We start from the raw sequence: 22,476 nt of genomic DNA on the forward strand, positions 1-22,476 counted from the left end.
CAGACTCAATGATCTATTAACACAAAATAACTCATCATCACTGTTCTCAACTGTGGTTAATTTGCCATAAAGTACACTTGACCGTGTATGTGTTTTTTTAAATTATAATATCTGAATCCAAATCAAACCTTTGAGAGACCCAAAGATCCTGCCCAGAATGTCCCAGAGGTTAGTAGACTCTAATACCTATTTGTAAGCCTGTCTTTAAAACGCCTACCAGCATGTGCTGAGTTGGTATCAGTGGCCAAAACATTGGTGGCCAGGGCAGATGTCACATGCAAATGCCTGCTGGCAAAACTAAGATTCAAGCAAGGTGTGCCATCTGCAGATTTGCTGGCCTTTGGTTTCCTTCATTTCCTCCCAATGGTCTTGTTCCTCTTCTCCGCTACTGTTTTGGCCCAGAGCAATCCAACCAATCATCTCTTTACGCTTCATAGTACGCCTGTTATAAACGGAAATCATCAGTGTGACATCAGAGAGCTGAAAGAGGGCCACCTGGAAAGCAAAGGTCTCCTTGTAGACTGGATTGGGCTGACCACGTCGAATGGACGTCTTACAGCGGGACATCTCTTGACCCACAGAATCGAGAAGAAAGAGCTTTCCGTATGTATCTAAGGAAAAAAACAACAGATATGAGAAAACATCAGAGCTTACTGTGTTGCTAGTTTTGTTGTAATATTTACATGGGATCCAAACTTTTCCTTTTTAACACACTGAGCAGCATCCTTAGGCCTGGTATTTGCCGTAGGACTAACACACTTTCCATGAATTATTAAGGAAAGGGATTATTACCTTCAATGGTTAATGTTTCATGCAGCCCACTATGGGCACCTTGCTGACGTTCATTAGAAGCTCTATACATACAGAGGTGTATACATGCATAAGCATGCGTGCAATGGTGTGTGTGGACATGCGTGGTTCTTCAGCCACATTTTATTTATGTAACAAGATAAATATATACATTTTGTTCTATGTGTATTTTTCTTTTCATAATCAAAATACTGTTTTAGGCCTAGATTAAAGAGTATCTTCTCTTCTCACTCTCCACATATTCTTTGGACCATATTATCCACTCAGTGACAAGTACCAAACCTTTAACTCTGGCCTAGACTTCTTGTCCAAGCTCAAGATCCAGCTCAATACATTTTTTCCTGTGGACATCCTGCACATGTCTCACTCTTCATGTCCCCAACACTTAAAACTTGCTGCTCCAGTATTCCCCATCTCTCTGCAAACAGTAGTGTCATCCACTCAATTTATCCACATCAGGAGTCAGGACGACATTTTTTGACAAGACTGGCTCCTCACTCCTAGTCCGGCCAATCAATCACCAAGTTCTGTTGATTCTATGTCCTAAATAGCTCCCAACTCCACCCACTTCTTTCCGTCCCTGAGGCCACTGAACTCCGTGCACAGCAATCTCCAGTCTCACTTGCATTACGGCAGGTCTCCTCACCCATCTCCCATCACCAGGCTGCCCAATCCCACAGTCAGAGGGAGCTCTGTAAAATGCAAATCTGTTTATGTCACTCTCACTAATAGACAAAGACGAAACCTTCAATACTGCCCATTAATCTCAGGGCAAAAATGAAATTTCTTGGTATAGATGACATACTCTGATCCTTTTACCTTTCCGTTTCACTGGGCACCCCTGCTTCCTTTATATGCTGCGTTCCTTCTATACTGACCTCCCTTCATCCCTCCAACCCACCCTTCTCTTTCTCTTTCACTTCTGCACAAACTGTGCATGCTCTGAAACCACGAGTGATAACCACCTTCCCTTGGTTTCTATTCATTAGTTCAGTCTGGTTGTGGCTTTATGCAGGAATTTTTGCTGACCACTTGCTCCTGTTCCGACCAGCTCAGATTCGGATAACCCTTCCGTGGGCTCCATCAAAATCTAGCTTCAGGTTATCCCAGGACTTTGCTGCCTGCTTACTCATCTACAAGGCTGTCAGTTGGAAGGAGGAATTGCCTGTGTACAATTGTACCCCTGGTTCCTGGCCCAGTGTCCAACACATGATAGACATTCAATATATATTAAACATTTTGTAACGAACGTGCATGACCCTCCAGCAGGCTTGACTTCCTTTTTTCTTTTGGTCTTGGGTTTTCAAACTTGCAAAATGAAGATAAACCCCTTGGTTTTATCACCCTTGCACTGGAATGCTATAAAATGAGATTAGCCTCATACGTTTAGCAATTTATAGAAAGGAAAAAAATTATCCAAATTTTATTAACATAATCTACTACTGCTGCTAAAATTCCTGAATAGATAATTGCAAAGAAAATTATCCCCAAAGGCAATTATATTTTTTATTAAAATCACTCAATTCATCAATTTCTTGACCCTCTCTTAATGATAATATTTACCACTACCTTATGTGTGTCTTAGCCTTTAAAAAAGAAAATCTAAGTGTTAGGACATTTCGCAGATTCTATCATTCTGTATATTCTGTTCAATGCAGGCTGAAAGCTGATTTGTGTTTACTGCTCACTTTCCCACCTAACGACCAGTCAAACTTTTGAAAGTGTAAATCCAGATCTCTGTAATTTACTGTTCTCTACAAGAGCATTGCAAGGTGGGAAACAAATTACAACCTGCAGTTTTCTTTCTATGTTGATCTTTTTCTATTCCGGTTTGATGTGTTATTTTATTCACTTATCTGCTGAGAAACACAAGGTGTGAAATTACACTTCAGGTGTGAAAACACTTCTCCGTCTCAGAAACAGGCCTCTCCACTCTTCAAACTGCTCTTCTGAGAAAGCTGTCAGAAAACCAGCAATAGGGGAGTGAATTTGTGTTTCCACAGCTGTACAGCTCCATGATTCCTATAGGAGAAGTTCAATCCAGTCCCTGAGCTGCTTTGGCAATTCTTGCCTTGGTTTTGGCAGTGGGAATTGAGTTAATCTTGCAAACAAAAGACCTGCTCATTTCACAAAGTGCAATTTCAATCTTTATCCTGTCACAGATCACCTTCTAATGACAAGAAAGGCCATTTACTACCAAACCGCCATCACCGAAGCTGAATGATACGTGTATGACAAAAGGGGAAAATAATCATTTGATAAACAATCCAGTCTGAGGACACCTAACCAAAAGAAGGGAAACGTTGCTGATTGTTCCAGCTCAAAGGGAACCTTTCCTCAGCAGTGATAATGTGTTTACTTTTCAGTGTCCGGAGCCAAGGCTGTGCCCAGGAAAGTCAACCTGTGAGGAACAGTGCAGAGTACAGCTGAGGTCTTTTGGGGTTCAGTGACTTATTCCAATGAGTGCCAGCCAGAATGGACGAAGAAAGGACCAAGTAAATATACAACTTCACTGAATTCTGTTTTAATTTTTTGGAATTGATAATATTTGCTACAAAACAATACCAAGCATAAGAAAAAAGAAGAAGAAGAAGAAGGTAGCGGGAGGGGAAGAATGAAGCGGGGGAAATCGGAGGGGTAGACGAACCATGAGAGACGATGGACTCTGAGAAACAAACTGAGGGTTCTAGAGGGGAGGGGGGTGGGAGGATGGGTTAGCCTGGTGATGGGTATTAAAGAGGGCACATTCTGCATGGAGCACTGGGTGTTATGTACTAACAATGAATCATGGAACACTTCATCTAAAACTAATGATGTAATGTATGGGGATTAACATAAGAATAAAAAAAAATCTTATAAAAAAACTAATGATGTATTGTATGGTGACTAACAGAACATAATAAAATTAAATTAAATTAAAAAAAAAACAATACCAAGCAATATTTTATCTTCTGATGAGGATTCAGGTTGCTCCTCAGTGGCTCTAGTAACTCAAAACCATCATCAAAAGGTTGAATGGGTCATAATTCCTTGACAGTCCTCGATGCCGCTCTTCTGACCCAGCTGTGGCAGCTGCTTTACCAGTCACTGTCTCCTTCTCCATAAAGGAAGATGCCATGTGTACCAGAAAATAATTATAAGAGTACACAATCCTCAATTTATCATGGCACAAAAGTATGTCATTTGAAACTCAGAAGTCATGTTTCCAAAGAAACAGCACAATACCATAGTGGTTACTTATGGAGCTCATACAAAACACTGCCCATTTGCAGCATGATGTTCTAACAATAGTACTACGGACTCTGCCTTGGGGCAGGACTGGGGCACCATGATTGTCGGGGCGAGGGAAAGGAATTCCATCACTTAAGCTCCCCTTCCCTTTTAATTTAGTAATAATTACAGGATATTTTAAACATACATAAAGAGAGTAGAGAACAATATTACACACACCCAAATATCCACCACACAGACTTGCGATATTTAACATTTGTCATAGTTACTACTGACCTTTTGCTTTTTGTTTGACTTTTAGGAAACAAAATATTATAATTGAGGATCCTTGGGTATTCCTCCTTGATCCTTTTTCATTTCTTCTCTCACTAAAGGTAATTACTAGCCTGGATTTGGAGTTCATCATTTTCATTGTGTAAGTAGACATAAATAAAGATAGCCAAAATATACTTAACAGAAGTTTGCACATTTAAAAGTATTTAGCATTTTACTGTAGGTATTCCTGAAACTTGCCTTTGTTCATTCCACATTAAATTTTTTATATTACCTATATTGATATATACATCTGTGATTCATTTATTTTAACTGCTGTATAGTGTTCTAAACCACAATTCACTTGTCCATTCTCTTAATTAATGGATATTTATTTATAATAACCAAGAATGGAAACGATATCACTGAACATTTTTCTATATTTTGTACTGTACCAAAATTTGATAATTTCTCCAGTATATATCTAGCAGTGGATTGCTGGCTCTTTATAAATTCTAGATACAAAATCTATGTTATATTTATTGCTAGTATCTTCTCTCTGTTCTTATCCTTTTATTTTATAGTGACTTTTATAGGATAACTGCTTTATATTTTTGTGGAGTCTGATTTATAAATGTTTTCCTTTTCAGGTTATGGGTTAAAAGAAATTCTTTTTTTTTCTTTAAAGATTTTATTTATTTATTTGAGAGAGAGTGACCATGTGCACATGAGCAGGGGAGGGGCAGAAGGAGAGGAAGAAGCCAACTCCCGCTGAGCAGGGAGCTGGACATGGGGCTCTGGGGCTCGATCCCAGGAACCTGGGAACATGACCTGAGCAGAAGGCAGATGCTTAAATGACTGAGCCACCCAGGCACCCCTCATTAAAAGAAATTTTTTTTTAAAGATTTTATTTATTCATTAGAGAGAGAGAGAGCACACAAGGAGGGGGAGAGGCAGAGGGAGAGGGAGAGGCAGACTCCCCGCTGAGTTGGGAGTCCTGACGTAGGGCTTGTTCCCAGGACCTGGAGATCATGATCTGAGCCGAAGGCAGTTGCTTAACCATCTGAGCGACCCAGGTGCCCCTAAAAGAAATTCTTTAAGAAATCCTACCCGGGATGCCTGGGTGGCTCAGTCGGTTGAGCGTCTGCCTTCGGCTCAGGTCATGATCCCAGGGTCCTGGGATCGAGTCCCGCATCGGGCTCCCTGCTCTGCGGGGAGCCTGCCTCTGCCTCTGTCTCTCTCTCTGTGTCTCATGAATAAAAAAAAAAGAAATCCTACCCAAACTCCAGAGTCGCATATATTTTCTTCTATGAGTCATAAGAATTTATTTTTCATATTTGATATTTAATCTACCTGAAATTGATCTTTATGTGTGGTGTGAAGTAGGGATCTATTTATTTTTTCCATATGGGAAGCATTATTCATTAAATAGCCCATTATCTCCACAACTGATTTGTAATACAATGTCAGGTACCAGCTTTCCGGGCTTGAGTGTCTTTCCCTCACCTGATAATAGTAATTAACATCATTTTATAATATGCCTTTGTATCTGCTAGGGAGACTCCTACTATTGTCTTTTTAAAAACTTTTCATTATTTTAAGTTCTTGTTTAACTGGCTGTTGCATATGAACTTAGGATCAGCCTGTCAAGTTGTTGTTTTTTTTTTAAAGCAAAATATACAAAAGCACCAAAACCCTGTGGGGATTTTGATTGGGCTTGTACTGGATATATAGATTAATTTGGGAAAAGTTGTCTTCACAATACAGAACATTCTCACCAATGAACATAGTTTACCCACCTAGTTTTCTTTTGTGTCTTTCAAAAAACTTTGTATCTTTTTCCATAATTTTCTTTTCTTATTCATCTTTTATTAATGTTATCCTTTGGTACATTAGGTATTTTCTTACTGTTGTGCATAGTAATGTTTTAAAACTCTTCTTTCTTTCCTTTTTTTTTTTTAAGAGGGGAGGAGGGGCAGAGGGAGAGAGAGAATCTTAAGCAGGCTCCATGCCCAGCAGAGAGCCTGACCGGAGGCCGGATCTCAGGACTTTGAGGTCATGACCTGAGTTGAAATCAAGAGTCGGGCGCTTAACCAACTGAACCACCGAGGCACCCTTAAAACTCTTCTTCCTAACTGTTCCTGATGTATTAGAAAATAATTGGTTTTGTATGAGAAACTTATTAGTTCAAATTTATAGATCTTCTAATGTAAACTTTTTTTTTTTTACAAATAATGGCAGTTTTCTTTCTTTCACGCTTTACATTTTTATTTTTTTCTTATCCTAATGAATTGTCTTGAGTCTCCAGTCCAATACTGAATAAGAGTGATGACAGTGGGAATCCTTATTTCGTTCCTGACTTTAATAAAGGGATTTCAGGATTAAGGATGACAGTGCAGATTTTCTTTAAATGCCCACTAACGAGATTAAGCAAGTTCTGTACCTCATATTAGTTGTTGATACTGAACACCATTTTCTCCTTCCTAAGCAATTTCCTGTATCAAAGGGGCATAAAACTTAAAACTGCATTTCCCTAAATCTCCTGCCAGTAAGATCCCACTAATGAAAGCATCTTGTTTGAGACTGGAAGGTAGAAGAAAAGGGGAGCCGCATCTCTCCAGACCCAGTAACTGGCAAAGTAGGGGTTTTGCCCATGGTGTTCAAACATCCTTATGAGAATCTCTTCTTTCCTGCACAAACAGCTCAGACCATTTTGGCATCTTTCCTGTGATGTCTGTACGTCTAGATTTCCTGAGGGAGCTTCAACCCTACAATAAACGTGTAATACTGGACTCAAAATATCTAGACTATTCCTATTTCCCTGACAAAATCTGACTGATATTGTAAGTGATAATCTGAACTGGAATGTTTCCATAAAAAAAACAACAACAACAAAACAACGTAAGAATGGGCACTGGCATCGAAGGTGGGTGCCAGATGATGAAGAGATCAGAGGCTAGGATAGTGGAGACCCATACTCCATATTATGTGATGGTGAAATCCCCATCTGACCTAAGTTAGGAGGAAGGGCATACAGCCAGTGAGTTTTTTGCTCTCCTAGGGAAAGAGATTGGAAAAGAGAATGCTAGAAGTGTATTCAGTACTACTAGCTTCATTTGGGGGGCAGAGAGAGGCAAAAGGTAAGCTTGGGAAAGAACTGGCCAGTATGCAAGGTAAACAGAAAGGAAAAAGAAGGAATACTGAAATGCAGACCTTTCTGTGGTTAGAAAAGCTAACTGCTTCCAGACCTCCAAACAGTGAGAAATGGATCTCAGAAGAAATTCAAACAATAGAGGCCCAACAAACCTTCTCAGGTGAATAAGGTGATAATATCACACTAAGGACGTAGGCTTCATACCAGATTTGAGTTGACTGGGCCTTCTGACTGAGTTCTGAATAACGGAATATGAGAAATTATAGTAATTACCTTCAATCATGACTATATTCAAGTACTCCCACCCAAGCAAGACATCTCCCATGCTGTCCCTTCCCTGTCCACGACAACAATGCAGGTCACATTTTGAATACGATTGTATTGTCTCATTAAATGGAAAGAGCCTGTGTGCCTTCGTCCCAGCAGAGAGGAGTCATTTGACTCACTACAAACAGTGATGCAAAGGAGAAATAAACCTTTGCTGTGTCCAGCCACCCAAATGGCAGGGCTTGTTTGTTACTGCATCTTAGCCTACCCTATACTAACACCCTTTTCTTATCCATCTGCTGAGTTCTCTTTATCAATAATGGACAGTGCATTCTCTCAAAAGCTTCTTTTGCACCTGTTGGGATAACCATAATGGTTTCTCATATGTCAGCTAATATGGTGAACTACACTAGCAGATTTTCCTAAAGTTAAATCCTTCTTACTTGCCCAGGCTAAGCTCAATTTGTTGGTAATTAGAATTTTTTTTCTTATACATTATGAGGCAAGGTGGGCCAACATAAACTACAGTGTAGGTGGAAGGATGTGGGGAGGGGAGACAGGGAGAGATTGGGAGCAAGAGAAATAATCTAGCATTATATCTATCTTTTACATAGCAGTTTTAGTCCTTTTACATTTATTATGATCACTGATACAGTTTTTATTTATTTTTATTGTTTTGGTTTGTGTTTCTATACTGCATTTTCTATGCCTTTAAATACCCTTTCCTGATTTCTACTGATCCACTGAATTTTCTTTATTCTAATTTGTTCCCTCTAATGCTTTGAAAGTTAGATGAAAATTTTAACATGTGCTTTGATTTAATGTCTAAAATTAATCAATATCTCCACTCTCCTCTTGAGCAACATAAGGATCTCAGAATTCTTTGATTTCCATCTTCCCTTCTCATTCTTCATTTTATTTCTCTTTGTTGTTGTACTCCCAATATATTAGTCATTTTTCCTACTGCTGCTGTATTGTTTCTTGCAGTCTATACATGCTGAAATTTACCTACGTGTGTACCAGGTTTTTTGTTCATTATTCCTTTCTGAACTTCACTATTTCCTTCTAAGTTCAATTTCTTTCTTCCTGAAATACATCAGTTAGTAGTTCTCTCAGTGATAAACCCTTTCAAACTTTGTGGAAAACATCTTTATTTTTCCTTCACTCAAACAGAAGACTAAAAGCTGAGACTGTTTTTCTCTTGAGACTGGTGATATTGTCCCCTTCTCCTCTGGCTTCTGTCATTGCTGTTGAGAAGTCTGTCCTCAGTCTTTTTTTTTTTTCTTAATATTTCATTTATTTATTTGTCAGAGAGAAAGAGAGAGCACAAAGCAGGGGGAGCAGCAGGCGGAGGTTGAAGCAGGCTTCCTGCTGAGCAAAGAGCCCAATGTGGGGCTCGATCCCAGGACCCCAGGATCATGACCTGAGCCTAAGGCAGATACTTAACCGACTGAGCCACCCAGGCATCCCTAGAAGTCTGTCCTCAGGCTTACTGCCATCCTTCTGCAGGTAACTTGGTTTAAAAACAAAACAAAACAAAACAAAACAAAAAACAAAACAACCACCACCAACAAACTAAACAGCTTGATTGAGATATAATTTATGTATCATGGTAATGGTATTTCCCCCTCGTTGCTTTTCTGTCTAGAGTTTCTGACTAACTTTAATATTGCTGTGGGAATTAAGTGAGTTAATGGAAGTAAAGGACTATCACCTATGCACTCTGTAAATTAGTGCCACATATAAATCTTTGTTTGAATTGGCCATAATTCTGAGCACACAGTGGTTGCTAATAAACACTATATTTAGCTGAAAAATGGGCCAGGATTTTGAAAGGTGCTATGCCCCGTATCTGTTCATTTTCATTTAGTCCTTTCCCCCCCTGCACTCCATTTGTACAGCTCACCCTCTGCATCCTACCTGTTCTTCACACTCGACATGAGGCAGCTTGATATGCTTTTTTGTTTTTCTTTGCTCTAGTCTCTGCTATTGTGAGTGCCTAACAAGGTTAATATGGTGCTGCTTTAAGTATTATCATTTGGGATGTAATCATCACATGTGGCTAATCATGCACATGCTGAGAGATAGGGAACTTGTTGTTTTTAACTGGAGGGGACATCTTAATGTTAGTTTTTGACAAGAACCATTATATGTGTGTATATACACACACACATATACACAATGCAGTAACGCACTGTAGAAAGAGACATAGTGAAAATAAAGATGGAGAAAGAGAACCTACCAACAGAATAGCTAATACATTTTTTTTTTTTAACTTAGCACTTGTATCGGTAACATTAGCTTGTTAACCTCATTTAATAGGGAAGGAAATGAAATTCAGAGAGGTTAAATCAACTGTCGAGGCCATGCAGTAATTGGGTGGCAGGCAGAACAGAGCTGCTAAATTGTTAGTGAATTGCTTTCCCATGAAGCCAAATTCGAAGGATAATTAAATGTTTCTAATTCTCCATGGAAACTTTTTCAAAAGCATTTGTAAATGCATATTGCGATTTCATATGACTACTAGATGCTACAAACTGCTTTTTCACCTGGACCATCAACCATGTACAGATGTGGAGACTATTCCTTGCCATCAGTTTGTAGACTAGCCTACACCACCTTAACAGCAATAGCGAAAATATTTTTGAACACTGACCACACATACTAAATGAGGTATTACCTTGAAAATGACTGGCATGACTCTTGGCACACTGTTATGTGATTAGTTCATGTTGTTACTTCATTTATATGTTGTTTCTAAATAGGTTCAATGGGCTAGTTTCAGTAATTTTCAAATAGCCTATTTTATCATCCCTAGCCCACCTATTATTTAAAAAACAACAACAACAACATATAACATGGGCATTTTCCAAAAATAAAGAAGAAAAAGATATGTAGACAGATGTAAATCTAGATACAAGTCTATCTGTATCTACATTTACATCTATCTGTCCATCCATCCATCCATCCATCCATCCATTGGATGAACAGAGAAAAGGTTAAAGTTAGAAATCAGGAAGTGCCTAATCACATACTTTCTCTTGGGATGGGTGTGGTTTATAGAGGGTGCTACAGAAGATGCACTCAGGTTCAGTTGCTTGGTACTCTATCCTGTCCAAGGTTAAGTCAGGGGAATAAGGTTGGACCTTGAGATGTCAACATAATCAAAAACAATGTAATTCTAACCACAGAAGCTAAGGTTCATGTTTTATTTTTACCCACCTGATCCAGCTGAACTATTCTAGACCAGACTAGCTTTTTCTGCCTAATATCGTATAAATAGAATTTTCAAATACACTGAAAATTTGAAATAATTGTACAGTGGATACCCATATACTTACTTCCTAGATTCTTCATTTGTTATATTTTGCTTTGTGTTATGGACTGAATGTGTGTATTCTCCCCAAAGTTATATGTTGAAGCCTTAATCCCCAACGTGATGGTATTTGGATGTGTGACCTTTAGGAGGTGATTAGGTCATGAGGGTGGATCCCTCATGAATGAGATTAGTGCCCTTATAAGAAAAGACAAGAGAGAGATGATTTCTCTCTCTGCCATGTGAGGATACAGCAAGAAGGTATCTGTCTGCAAAGCAGGAAGAGGAACCGAATCAGCTGGACTTCGATCTTGAACTTCCCAGCCTCCAGAACTGTGAGAAATAAATTTCTGTGAAGCCACTTAGCGTATGGCATTTTTGTTGTAGTAGCCCAAGCTCAGACCATTTTCTTTCTCATATACCTGCATATCTATCTACCCATCAATCCCTCTTAGCTGTAGTCATCATTATTCTTCACCCCTAAACATTTCTGCATACATTTAAATAACCAGAGCTCAATATTTTATGGTTCTTTTCTACTTTAAGGTAAAATTTACACACAGTGAAATGCACAAAGCCTAGTACCATTTGGTAAGTTTTGACAAATGCAAACATCCATTTAACTCATACTCCCATCGAAATATAGAACATGCCCATCACCTCAGAATATTCTTTCATGTCCATGCCCAGTTCATCTCGACACTGATACCAATCCTGAGGCAACCACTCTTCTGCTTATTCTCACTATAGATGAGTTTTGCTTATTTGAGCACTTCCTATGAATGGAGTCATGTAACAGGTACTCAGTATGTTTTTGAGATCCCACGTTAATTTCCTTTTTAGTTGTTGAATAGTATTCCACTATATAAATATATCTTTGTTTATTCATTCATGTGGACATGAGGGCTCTTTGCAGTTTTGCCATTATGAATAAATCTGTTCTGCACATTCTTGTGCAGGTCTTTTCTTCTTCTTCTTCTTCTTTTTAACATGTGGATGAATGCCTAAAAATAGAACTGTTGGATTTTCAGAGCAAGTTTAGTTGTATAAGAAACTGCCAGGCCTTTTCCCAAGTGGTTGTTCCATTCCCACCAACAATGTATTCTCCACATCCTCGCCAACACTTGATGGAATCAGCCTTACTTTTAGCCTTTCTAGTGCATGTCATGGAGACTCATATCTAAGAATGCTCTCACCAGCTTCTGCCCATCAAAGCAAAACCTGCCTCTCACTAAGCCCTCTCCCCCAGGTATTTACCTTGGAAGTTGGAGAAGGGGGGCTTACATTTCAGTGGTTTATTTCTTCTAAGGCCCTAATAGAGAAGAGGAATTTCGTCTACTATCTGTCCGCCTTCCCACTATCTTGCTTAGAAAGAAAAGTTTAAAATGTCCGAACAGTCATCCGACTGGATCAAGCTGGCGAGTTCAAAGTTCTCCTCTGTTTCATGATACATTTTGAGGCAAAAGATTCTCCCTTCTAAATCTCAGCCTTTCTCCCAGTTTCTAGCAATATTTAGAAACTTTGATATTCGAGAGAAGAAAATTTCCCAATATTCAGGCTCAACCTATTCTCTCTCAGGCTTCTCTAAGGACCATTCTTCAATTATCATAGCTACTCTGTAAAGCAGGATTGGTGTCCCCTGTTTACAGAAGAGGGAACTGTCCCTGAGCCCAGAGTCCTATGCGCAGGGTTTTAGGACCCTCACACGAGTGTTCCCACACATGCCTCTCCCCTTGCGGGCAGCTCCTCATGGTAGACTCTTACCCATGATGCTCTGGTGGTACCTCCTACCCTCCATCCACCTCATGGGGACAGTGCACTTGGCCGTCTCCCTCAGCCACCCATCAGCCTCAGGCCCACTCATCCCCTAGCTTGTATCCTCTCTCCTCCCCACTTTCTTCCAACTCTGCTCAGTTATCTCATAAAACTCCTGTTCTGTCTCTTATTTTCTTCCATATGGGAACTAAAAATGTACCCTCAGCTTGCCTGATGACTGCCAAAGTAGTGCTGGTGGCATAATAAAGTGAGACATAATGAAGAACCAACGCCATCAACATCTAAAGCCCTCGAAAGTACCAAGAGATCCCTTTTACAATCTCCACAAAGGCACCTTCTACTTTCTCAACCCCTCCTAATTAAACTGGCTTTTCCTCAAGTGCTGGAATTCTACATAAACAAAAAACTTTTGTCTTCACTACTGGGTTTCTGTTTTAATGAACAGCATCACAGCAACATTGTTTCTATTACTTTGGTTGCAAAGATACAGCATGTCAGTTAGGGTTTAAATTAAATTGCAACATTATGTCTACAAAAAATCATGTAGCAAATGCCAAACTGACTTAAACTTCTGGAATAAAGTCAATTTCTAAATTAGGACTTGCCTTTTTTTTCTGTTCAGTTTTAAATATTTGTTACAAGAATTTCCTCTTTGGCATGTTTTCTCTTATATAGAAATGTATAATGATACAATAGTACCATCCTCAACATCACAGCTTTCTATGTAGTATTTCTACCTAGAAAGTATATATGATTACAATTCCATTTTACAGATGAGGAAACTGAAATTCAGGAAAGTTTAATAACTTCCAGCTAGTAAGTGGCAGAGCCTGAATTCACACCTTAGTTTGTTAGCCTCCAGCTGATTCTTTCTTAGCATCCATATTACCACCCAGCACACAGATTAAAGCTTCCCAGCGTGGATTGGAACAGGTCATGACTGTGTGATTCACCTCCCCACCATTCTCTGCAGCTCCACCATGTTCCTCCCAAGTAGTTATCCAGATCTCACCAAATTCCAGGAGGATAGGGGAAAACTGGAAAAAGCTCTAAAAGAAGAGCAGTAAATCCAGATCTTTAATAAATCCAGAGCTATTTTAAAAAAACAAAGCTGTATCTAGCAAAGAGACTAGCTGTGTGATTAATAATCAGCACCTATGATGTATGTTAAACAGCTCTCACGTGGCCATGAGCATCAACACAAAACATGGCTTATGTACCCACTCTCTTGTTAGCCAGTGTGCTGGGTTTCCCTTATTACGTTGCTCTAATGGTGTTAATAGACTGACTAACAAGATACACTGAACAAAGACTTTGTGGGCTGCAGCACAGATAAAGACTAAGAAGAGTGAGAGCCTGGATTTGGCTATAGAAGCTGACACTTTTCTACCAGCTTGGCTGGCTCCTCGCCTGATGCTGACATGTGAGGCAAGAGCCTATTGACTCCTTTAGCCTACCACGTTGTTATCAACTTCATCCTTATTTCAGTGAGACTCTGGTCCCTGGGATGGACAAGCTCACTTGCCCTCCACACTATCCTTTGTAGTTTACCTTCTGGACTTGAAAGGCTGGAAATGCAACAACATTTTTCAGACTCTCTTGCAGCTAGAATTCTAGATACAAATTAGGTTCCTCTGGTTGTATGAACTTGCATGAGATCCAGAAGGCAGAAGTGAGGCAGAAACCATCTTCCTGTCCCCTTTTAAGCTATTTTTGCTGACAATCATTAAAACCGAGCTAATATTTAGCAGCATTATTCCAAAGCTCAGTCTCTAACTTCTTGTGTCCTCATAGGCAGTTGTGGCTGTTTCCAGCAGCACCATTTTTATTCCAGCTTTCTGAGCCCGGGACTGCAGCTACAGGAGTGTCTTGGGCCCCTCTTTCTAGTGGTGATCTCCAAAGTGGTAGCTCTCCTGGTAAGTCAGGCTTATATTGCCCCAGATCCTCTTCCACCTCCTCCTCTGTCGGCACCATAACCACTAACATTTCTTGTATGCACACTGTGTGTTAGGCACTAGGCTAAATGCTTTATAGAAATCATTTTATTTGATCCCCCCCACCACCAAAAACCCATAAGGAAAGTGTTATTGGGGCACCTGGGTGGCTCAGTCATTAAGCGTCTGCCTTCGGCTCAAGTCATGATCCCAGGGCCCTAGGATCAAGCCCCATATCAGGCTCCCTGCTGCACGGGAAGCCTGCTTCTCCCTCTCCCACTCCCCCTGCTTGTGTTCCCTCTCTCGCTGTGTCTCTGTCAAATAAATAAATAAATAAAATCTTTAAAAAAAAAAAAAAGAAAGTATTATTAATATCACTTTGTTCCAGATGAACCTACTGAAATTCAGAATAGAGAGTTAAATTGTACTGGATCAGAGCGAAGCTAATGGGTAAGTGGGTAGAGCTGGACTTTGCCCCCAGATCTGCCTCACTCCAAAGCCTATGCTCGGCCTCTTTAAAGGTATTTGCAGGCCTGGAACCTATTAGCAGATTTTAATTGCCCATACACATTATGTTGCTGAAGAGACATCATTCTTTTCCCTTTAACCATATACATGTAGGGGCCAGTCTATTTTGCATCAAGATATATCCAGATATCGAAGAAGCCTTCAATCTAATTAGATAGAAAGGCATTTAAAATATCAAGAGGTATCACTTTGTAAAAACATGTCTAAGTCATTCTGAAATCACTTCTTTATAAAAGTTAAAGAATTAAGACCAAAGCAAACACAGCCTTCTGCTTGCTCCTGGAAGGCCCAGAGCTGGGCGTCCAGACATGCACTTACCAGGCGCTCTATTAACAGCGAGGTTTCGGAAATGGCTGCCTTTGATCATTTCCACGGATAATCGCCCCGTTGTGGCGTTGTAGGACAGCCCCACCAACAGCTCTGGCGCTCCTCCATGAGACAGCGACTGTGTGGATGAAGCGCTATCACTGTGAGAAACTGCAGATGGGCTGAGCGGAGACTCTCCACTCTGGAGGGGAAGAACAACAAAGAACCCATTGGTCCACGCTGCACTACTCTCTTACAGAAAGCCGATATTATGTTTGGTGAAACCGTAGCCCAATCTCAACTGCTGCCAAAGATTACTAACAGCGCACTTGGTGTGAATGATAATGGGCCTGGGGAGTGCAGTCATGGATGAGACGCCCCACGTTATTCGCTGACATATTTGCTTCGAGAGCTGTCTCCATTCAACATTTCCTCTCTAAAGACAAAATGGACAAAGATATTATTACTAGTGTAAATCAAATGCTCTCAGATACACTAAGAGCTAATAATACATTTAATATAGACCCAAATTCCCTCCTTTGTCATTTGTGCTTGGATGTTTCTATGGAACCCATCCACTCTAGGCATGAGTTTTGTTTCTGTTCGCTGCAGCTTCTTGATGAATGTAGCAACACAGGAGGCACTTTGTCTTCACTAGAAAAGAAATGACCATGACCATCTACCACCCCATAGAACATTTGGTCCCTAGTTCTCCTTCCTAGGGGTGTCAGGAACACACCAGATGCTATTACTGCCCCCCCACTGAGGAAATGAATTACATTGAAAATGAGCACTTTTATAACTGTTTGGTAAAACAGTCCATGATTGGACTGTGGATCTCAGAGACTTTGCACACACCAGGTGAGCCTAGAAGAGAGACGATGATTTCTGTCCTGTTTATTCACACACCTGCTTCTCCAAAGTGCCCACCTTTCTACACCAGACACATTGGGAGGAGGAGAGCAAAGTAAGCCAGGATGTTGACTCTCACCTCAAGAAGCATAGTGGGCACTGGCCCTGGGGCGGGGGGGGGGAGGGGGCAAGACAGCCAGCCTCCAAGAACCACCACCTCCTCCACCAGAAACAAGTGCATCAGACTTAGCTCAAACTTTCTTCTCAACATCTGAAGTCATTTCCTAAACTTGTTATCAAAAACCCCACAAAGGGATGCCTCAGTGGCTCAGGTCATGATCCCAGAGTCCTGGGATCGAGCCCCGGTCAGGCTCCTTGCTCAGCGGGGAGCCTGCTTCTCACTCTCCCACTCCCCCTGCTTGTACTCTCTCTCTCTGACAAATAATTAAATAAAATCTTTTTTTAAAAAACCCACAAAATAAGCACATTAAAAGGAATTAAATATTCTTCACATCTGTAGGAAAAATCTTGTTGACCAAGCCATGGCAGAGCCCTGGGCTTTCAAGAACACAATATGAAAACTATAGAGAGAGCTGGTTTTGATAGTTGCCACATAGGCCCTGCTGTCTAGATGATGACAATCCAGTAGTGACATATTTGCTTAGTTTGGGTAAGGATCACCCCTCCCCTGTGCTTCTACAGAAGCATCTACCAAGGCACCTATCACAACAGAGCTTGCCTCTCCCATCACATTTGAATCCTTGTAAATTACTCAGTCTAGTGCATAGCCCAATGCCTGGCATATAATCATGATTAACAGATAACTGATGAATTTTTACCTTCAAAGTTCTTTCACACTGGCTCATCTTCCCCACTCAACTCTGTGTCTCTAGGACAGGACCTGGCACAGAGAAATAGGGGTGAGATCATACCTACTCCTATGCCTTATAGTGCAGGATTCCTTCTGACCTCCTCTGACTTCTATTTTCCATGATTTCACATATACTTTACTCAGAGCTTAAGAAAAAAGAGAGATTTAAGCAGAAGTGAGAAATGATCTGGCTTATGGTTTTTTGGTTTTTTTTTTTTTTTTAGATTTTATTTACTTTAGAGAGAGGTAGAGAGCACGAGTGGGGGGAGGGGCAGAGGGAGAGAGAGAATCCTATGCAGACTCTGCGCTGAGCTAGGGGCCAGATGTGGGGCTCCATCCCAGGATCGAGATCATGACCTGAACCAAAATCCGGAGTTGGACACTTAATGGACTGAGCCACCCAAGTGCCCCTAAAAGGTTTATTTGGGTCCCTGGGTTGGGAATAGTCTGTAAGGGGCAAAGGCAAAAGCAGGAAGACCACTGGAAGGCCATTTCAATAATCCAGCAGAGTTAGGTTCTGGTTATAGTTTGAAGATAGAGCCCAGAGGATTTCAGGTTGACCTGAACAACTAAAAGGATGAAATTGCCTTTAGCCAAGATGGGAAGGCTGCAGGCAGAATAGATTTAGGGAGACAACTCTGGAGATACTAATTTTGAGATAGCTATTAAAAATTTAAGTGGCTGGATCTCCCATCACTACACTCCAGGCTTTCTGGATCCTTTCCTCCCCCTAGACAGGACAAGCTCCTTCCTACTTCTCGATGCCTGCATGTGCCATTTCCTCCGCCTAGAATCCTTGGTCATCCACATGTCACCAGTCTTGATCCCTTGATTTGTGGAGTTTTGTGTTTTATTACCACCTCAAAGACACATTCTCTGACCCTCCTTAACCAACAGCAGCCTCTATCCCTCTCTCTCTCCCCTTGCAAACCCTGGTTTTCTCTTGTTGCCCCTCATCCACCAGGCTGAAAGCTCTTGAGGGCAGAGGCATCACCCTTTTTGTTCTTTCCCCCATCCCCTCTGCCTGTACAGCACCTGACATGGCAGGCACTCAGTAAACGTTTCTGAATGGATGACTGATTGGCCCAATAGCCCAAGATGAGCTACCTGATCTTTTTACATGGTTTTTAGAAGGAGGCCCTCATACTAGATGACATTTAACCCCCAGCAATAGTGGGTTGTCCATCTTGGAGACCTACAAGCTGTGCGGGGATGCAGAGGATAAGGCACACGGGAGGAGCGCGGGCATATACATGGAAGGTCTTAGGAGTGGCTGGAGATCAGGGCTGCCGTGGTAGCCTACTCAGACACACCTGTTAAGGAGCTCCCCTTCAAAGTCCCATCTCTGAGATCCATCATAATGCAGAGTAAGGGTGGCGCAAGAGGGAGATGGTCAGACCACAGGTCAGTTAATCAGCAGGCTACACTTGCTGTCATTTCCAAAAATGGACAGGAAATATATCCATCGGCTTATAGGGAAGATGGACACGAAGAAAAAAAAAACCATTGTACCATGAAGCGCAAATCATGGCTTATAAGGATGGGGAGAGCCAAATGGAAAATTAAATTAAGGTGTTTGAATTCACAGGCTGAATGTACTAAATCAAGGGCTGACAATTCCAGATCCTTGAACATACCCGCATCATTAGCAGCACCATTTAACATACTCACGCTGATATTACTTCTTGGCTCCAGAACCAGAGTCACTTTCATTTCCCCTTCTGGGTGCAGGTGCCTGAGATGGAATAGCTTCTCTCCCATCATTCTCTCACGGGTCATCTTGCGGGCAGCATACAGACGGAAGCGGGCAGCACAGGCAGCCACATGTCTGGGCTCCAGCTTGGTGAAGGTGACCTTCTCCGTGAAGACAGGGTTGGGGCCTCTCTGTATGCTTGTCCTGCCCCTCTGATTCTTACTGGGCAGCAGCACTACGTGAACTTGCCAGGAGTTGACGCCGCTTCGGTCCTTATCTGGGAGGCCCTGTGCTCTGACAATGGTCACTGTGAGCTTCTGGCTGGAGGCTCTATATTCGAAGATGACATCCAGGTCACCACATTTTGAGATGGGCTCCAAGACCACAGCTGGCACCTGGAAATTGGCCCCATCCTGTTCCTGTTGCAGACAGAGGAAGAGATTAGGAATGCAAATGATAATGCCCAAATACCCTTTGGTGAGATGGTGCCCCTCTGTGCTCCTTCGGAACCCTGTGCTTTTTGACTGCTAGCAGTCAAATCCCTATACGTTAGAAGGGTCTAGACACAGACATGCCGGTCTATGTCTCCCTTGGACTGTGACTTCTCTAGGGGTACAGTCTCTGGCATATGGTGAGCCTTCATGAATGTTTTTGGAATGAATGAAGAAAGCTTTTATAATTTGCAAAGGGTTTTTATATACACTGACTCTCAAAAAGTACAAGTGACCACTATCATTGAAACTGAGATACTAAGTCTAAAATTAGTCAACTATGCAACTGCCAAGAAACAACTTTTTCTGGAGTCCCCAGGAGAAATGGTCGAGTCTGGGCCTGTGTTCCAAGGGCCAGGACTTCCTGCAGATGGGAATCCTTATGGGGCCCAATGACAGGTGATCCTTCAGTAGATTTTCAAGCTGCATGGGAGAAAAGGTTTTAGAGTTGAGCTTCTCAAACGTTCACGTGGACTTGAGTCACTCAGAGTTTCTGATTCCGTAGGCCTGGGGTGGGGCCCGAGACTCTGAACATCTCAGGTCCTGAGGATGCCACAGCTAGCCTCAAGATACACTTTGAGTACGAAGGGTTTAGGAGGACACCTACAGCAACCACTTAGCAAACAGCAACACTGGATGCGGAGACAGAACCCCTGGGTTGAAAGCATAACTCTACCATGTGCTAGCTTTTTGGTTCTGGCCAAAAAGGCCACCCTCTCTGTGCTCTAGCTGCAAAATGAGCATTCAGATGCCTACGTGATGGAGTGCTGTGGTGAGGTTTTATGAGATAGGGAGAAATACCTGGCTTAGACCAGACTCCATCAATATCTATTCCCATCAATGGACTGATGCTGCCTATTTTCAAGCATGGGCCCCTCATTATAAAATAGCAGCCTTAGACAACAATGCACCCATAGCCACTCAGATCTGATGACCTCACAGAGAAAGCTGAGCTGACCTGCATTACTACAGTGAAGTACTCTCCAACAAACTATAAAGAATGTCAACATAATTTGATTTTTTTTCGATGAAGGCATGATACTTTAAACTTTGAGCTGATTCTTGTTGTAAATTGGAATCCATTCTCATTTATGTAATTGAACACCAGACTTTGCTAATTTAAAGACTACTTTAAAATATATAATAAAGCACCTCAAAAATGCACATTCATCAACAGGACTTTCCCCGCAGAGTTGAGGTAAAAGTGCACAGTTCCCTGGAGTGAGACATCCTCGGGAACCCAGGGTCTACCACTTCCTCCCCCTAGGGCATTGGACGAGTTATCTAATCCTTTCCACTCTTGGTTTTCTTCAAGAGTAAAACGGGGATGAAAACTATTTATAGGGTTGTTGTGAAAATGAAAGGATTTGACACGCAGAAGACATGGAATAAATGCCTTCTCTTTTAAAATTCACATTAGTCTACCAAGAAAATTTAGGCTTCTTGCAAAATAAGGGAAGCTCCTTATATTCTTTCCTCAGCATGCATTCATGTGAGAGTGTTTCTATTCAGAGGTACTTAGTTTCAAGTGATAAAAGTGGTTGCTATAGAGACTTCTGAATACAACTGACTAGTGTAGATATAATATTAGAAGCAAGTCTCCAAGGAGTTAGGCTAACTCAGAAATCAAGTCACAGTCTTCTGTTAAAACTCCCATCTATTTTAGCTTACTCTTGATCATCTCTATATTGCTTGCTGGATCAGAAGTAATGATAGCCAACATCCACTAAGCCCTTTCTTGTGCCCGGTACCGTACTAAACCCTTTACAGACGGCAAAAGCCCACTGTTATGCACTTCAGACCTTCTTGTTTTAGACCTTTTGTTAGGTCTCCCCCTACAGGTGCAGTCTTTCAGGCTCTAAGTAGCTTCGGCCTGACACAGCCCAAGGAGGTCCCACCTCCTGCCCATGCGATGCAACTCTCAACTCCCACCACAGGCCTCTCTGTTGATGTTAAGGCTTGGAAAGTTACAGAATCCTGGCTGGCATTCATGTATATAAAGTCCAGCAAGTGTGTGAGGTTAATGCCCCATGCAGTAAACTTGTCTCCCCTTGGACAAGTGTCCTGAGAGCAGTTTAATACAGCTTCTTACCACACAGTCCCACACGATCAAGCCATGGGTCACACTTAGTGGTGGCCAACTTGATTACACATTCTCATATGGCTCTCCCTTCTTCCCTGCCTCACTCCCCACCTTGTCCCTCACTCTTGTTCCCAGGGATTGTATATCCTGACAAAGTAGGCTCTGCTTTTTGGGAAATCCAGCTAAGAAATAGTATCTTTTAAAATATTCACATTAACCTAATGAAGGAGGAATTTTAATATCTTCATTTTATGGGGGAGGAAACTTAAGATTTAGAAACTCACTCCCTGCCCCCAACCTCATATGCCCTGCCAGGACGATGCAGGATTTTCCAGTACTAATGCTCAAAATCCCAAACCTATGTCGAACTACGATGTCTTCCTTCTTCTCCCCAAGTCTCTCACCATAGCTATTTATGTTTGTAGTAAGTGTGTGGGGTGAGGCGGGGGTAAGATGAAAGATGGAAAGACATACTACTTTGAATTTCACATCCTTTTAAGTCCCTGCTCCTAATTATAGTTAATAGTTCCCAGTTTTGTCAGCAACTTCAATGCAAGGTAAAAATATTCGGGTCACTGAGTCTCTCTCCACTTATCCATCAGGCTATCTATTCAGACAAATGCTTGCTCCACCTGCAGGTCTGTGGAAGTCCTCTGGAGGTCTCTGAAATGACTCTCCTCAGAACCCTGCCTAAGACAGAGCTGGAGGCCATAGCCAGGCTCTGGACAGGGCCGAGCCAAGCAGTGGCACAGGGAAGCTGGGCTGTGTGGCCCCTTCCTGGGTTGATCGGAAACAAAGATTTGGGAAGGCTGGTATTTTCATAGCAATTAATTATTTCAACACACGTTACCTATCACCAGGCTCTCCTCATGCAGGTACTGTTAATACCACTAATCCATCTGACCTTCCTGC

At 41.6% G+C, this 22,476-nt stretch overlaps 1 protein-coding gene across 1 annotated transcript in view; it reads right to left on the reverse strand.

Moving 5' to 3' along the window:
* Window positions 1-297: 297 nt before the first annotated feature.
* SYT16 (synaptotagmin 16) overlaps window positions 298-22,476 on the reverse strand; it is a 95,293-nt gene continuing 73,114 nt past the window's right edge. The window contains exons 4-6 of the mRNA XM_034992644.1: window positions 18,969-19,409; window positions 15,587-15,776; window positions 298-611 (exon numbers count right to left, since the gene is read on the reverse strand). Of these exons, the coding sequence (XP_034848535.1) occupies window positions 298-611; window positions 15,587-15,776; window positions 18,969-19,409 (945 nt within the window). The remainder of the gene's footprint in view (window positions 612-15,586; window positions 15,777-18,968; window positions 19,410-22,476) is intronic.

The sequence above is a fragment of the Mirounga leonina genome, unplaced genomic scaffold (genome assembly GCF_011800145.1).
Source record: "Mirounga leonina isolate KUSES-001 unplaced genomic scaffold, KU_Mleo_1.0 Mir_82, whole genome shotgun sequence".
NCBI classification, from domain to species: domain Eukaryota; kingdom Metazoa; phylum Chordata; class Mammalia; order Carnivora; family Phocidae; genus Mirounga; species Mirounga leonina.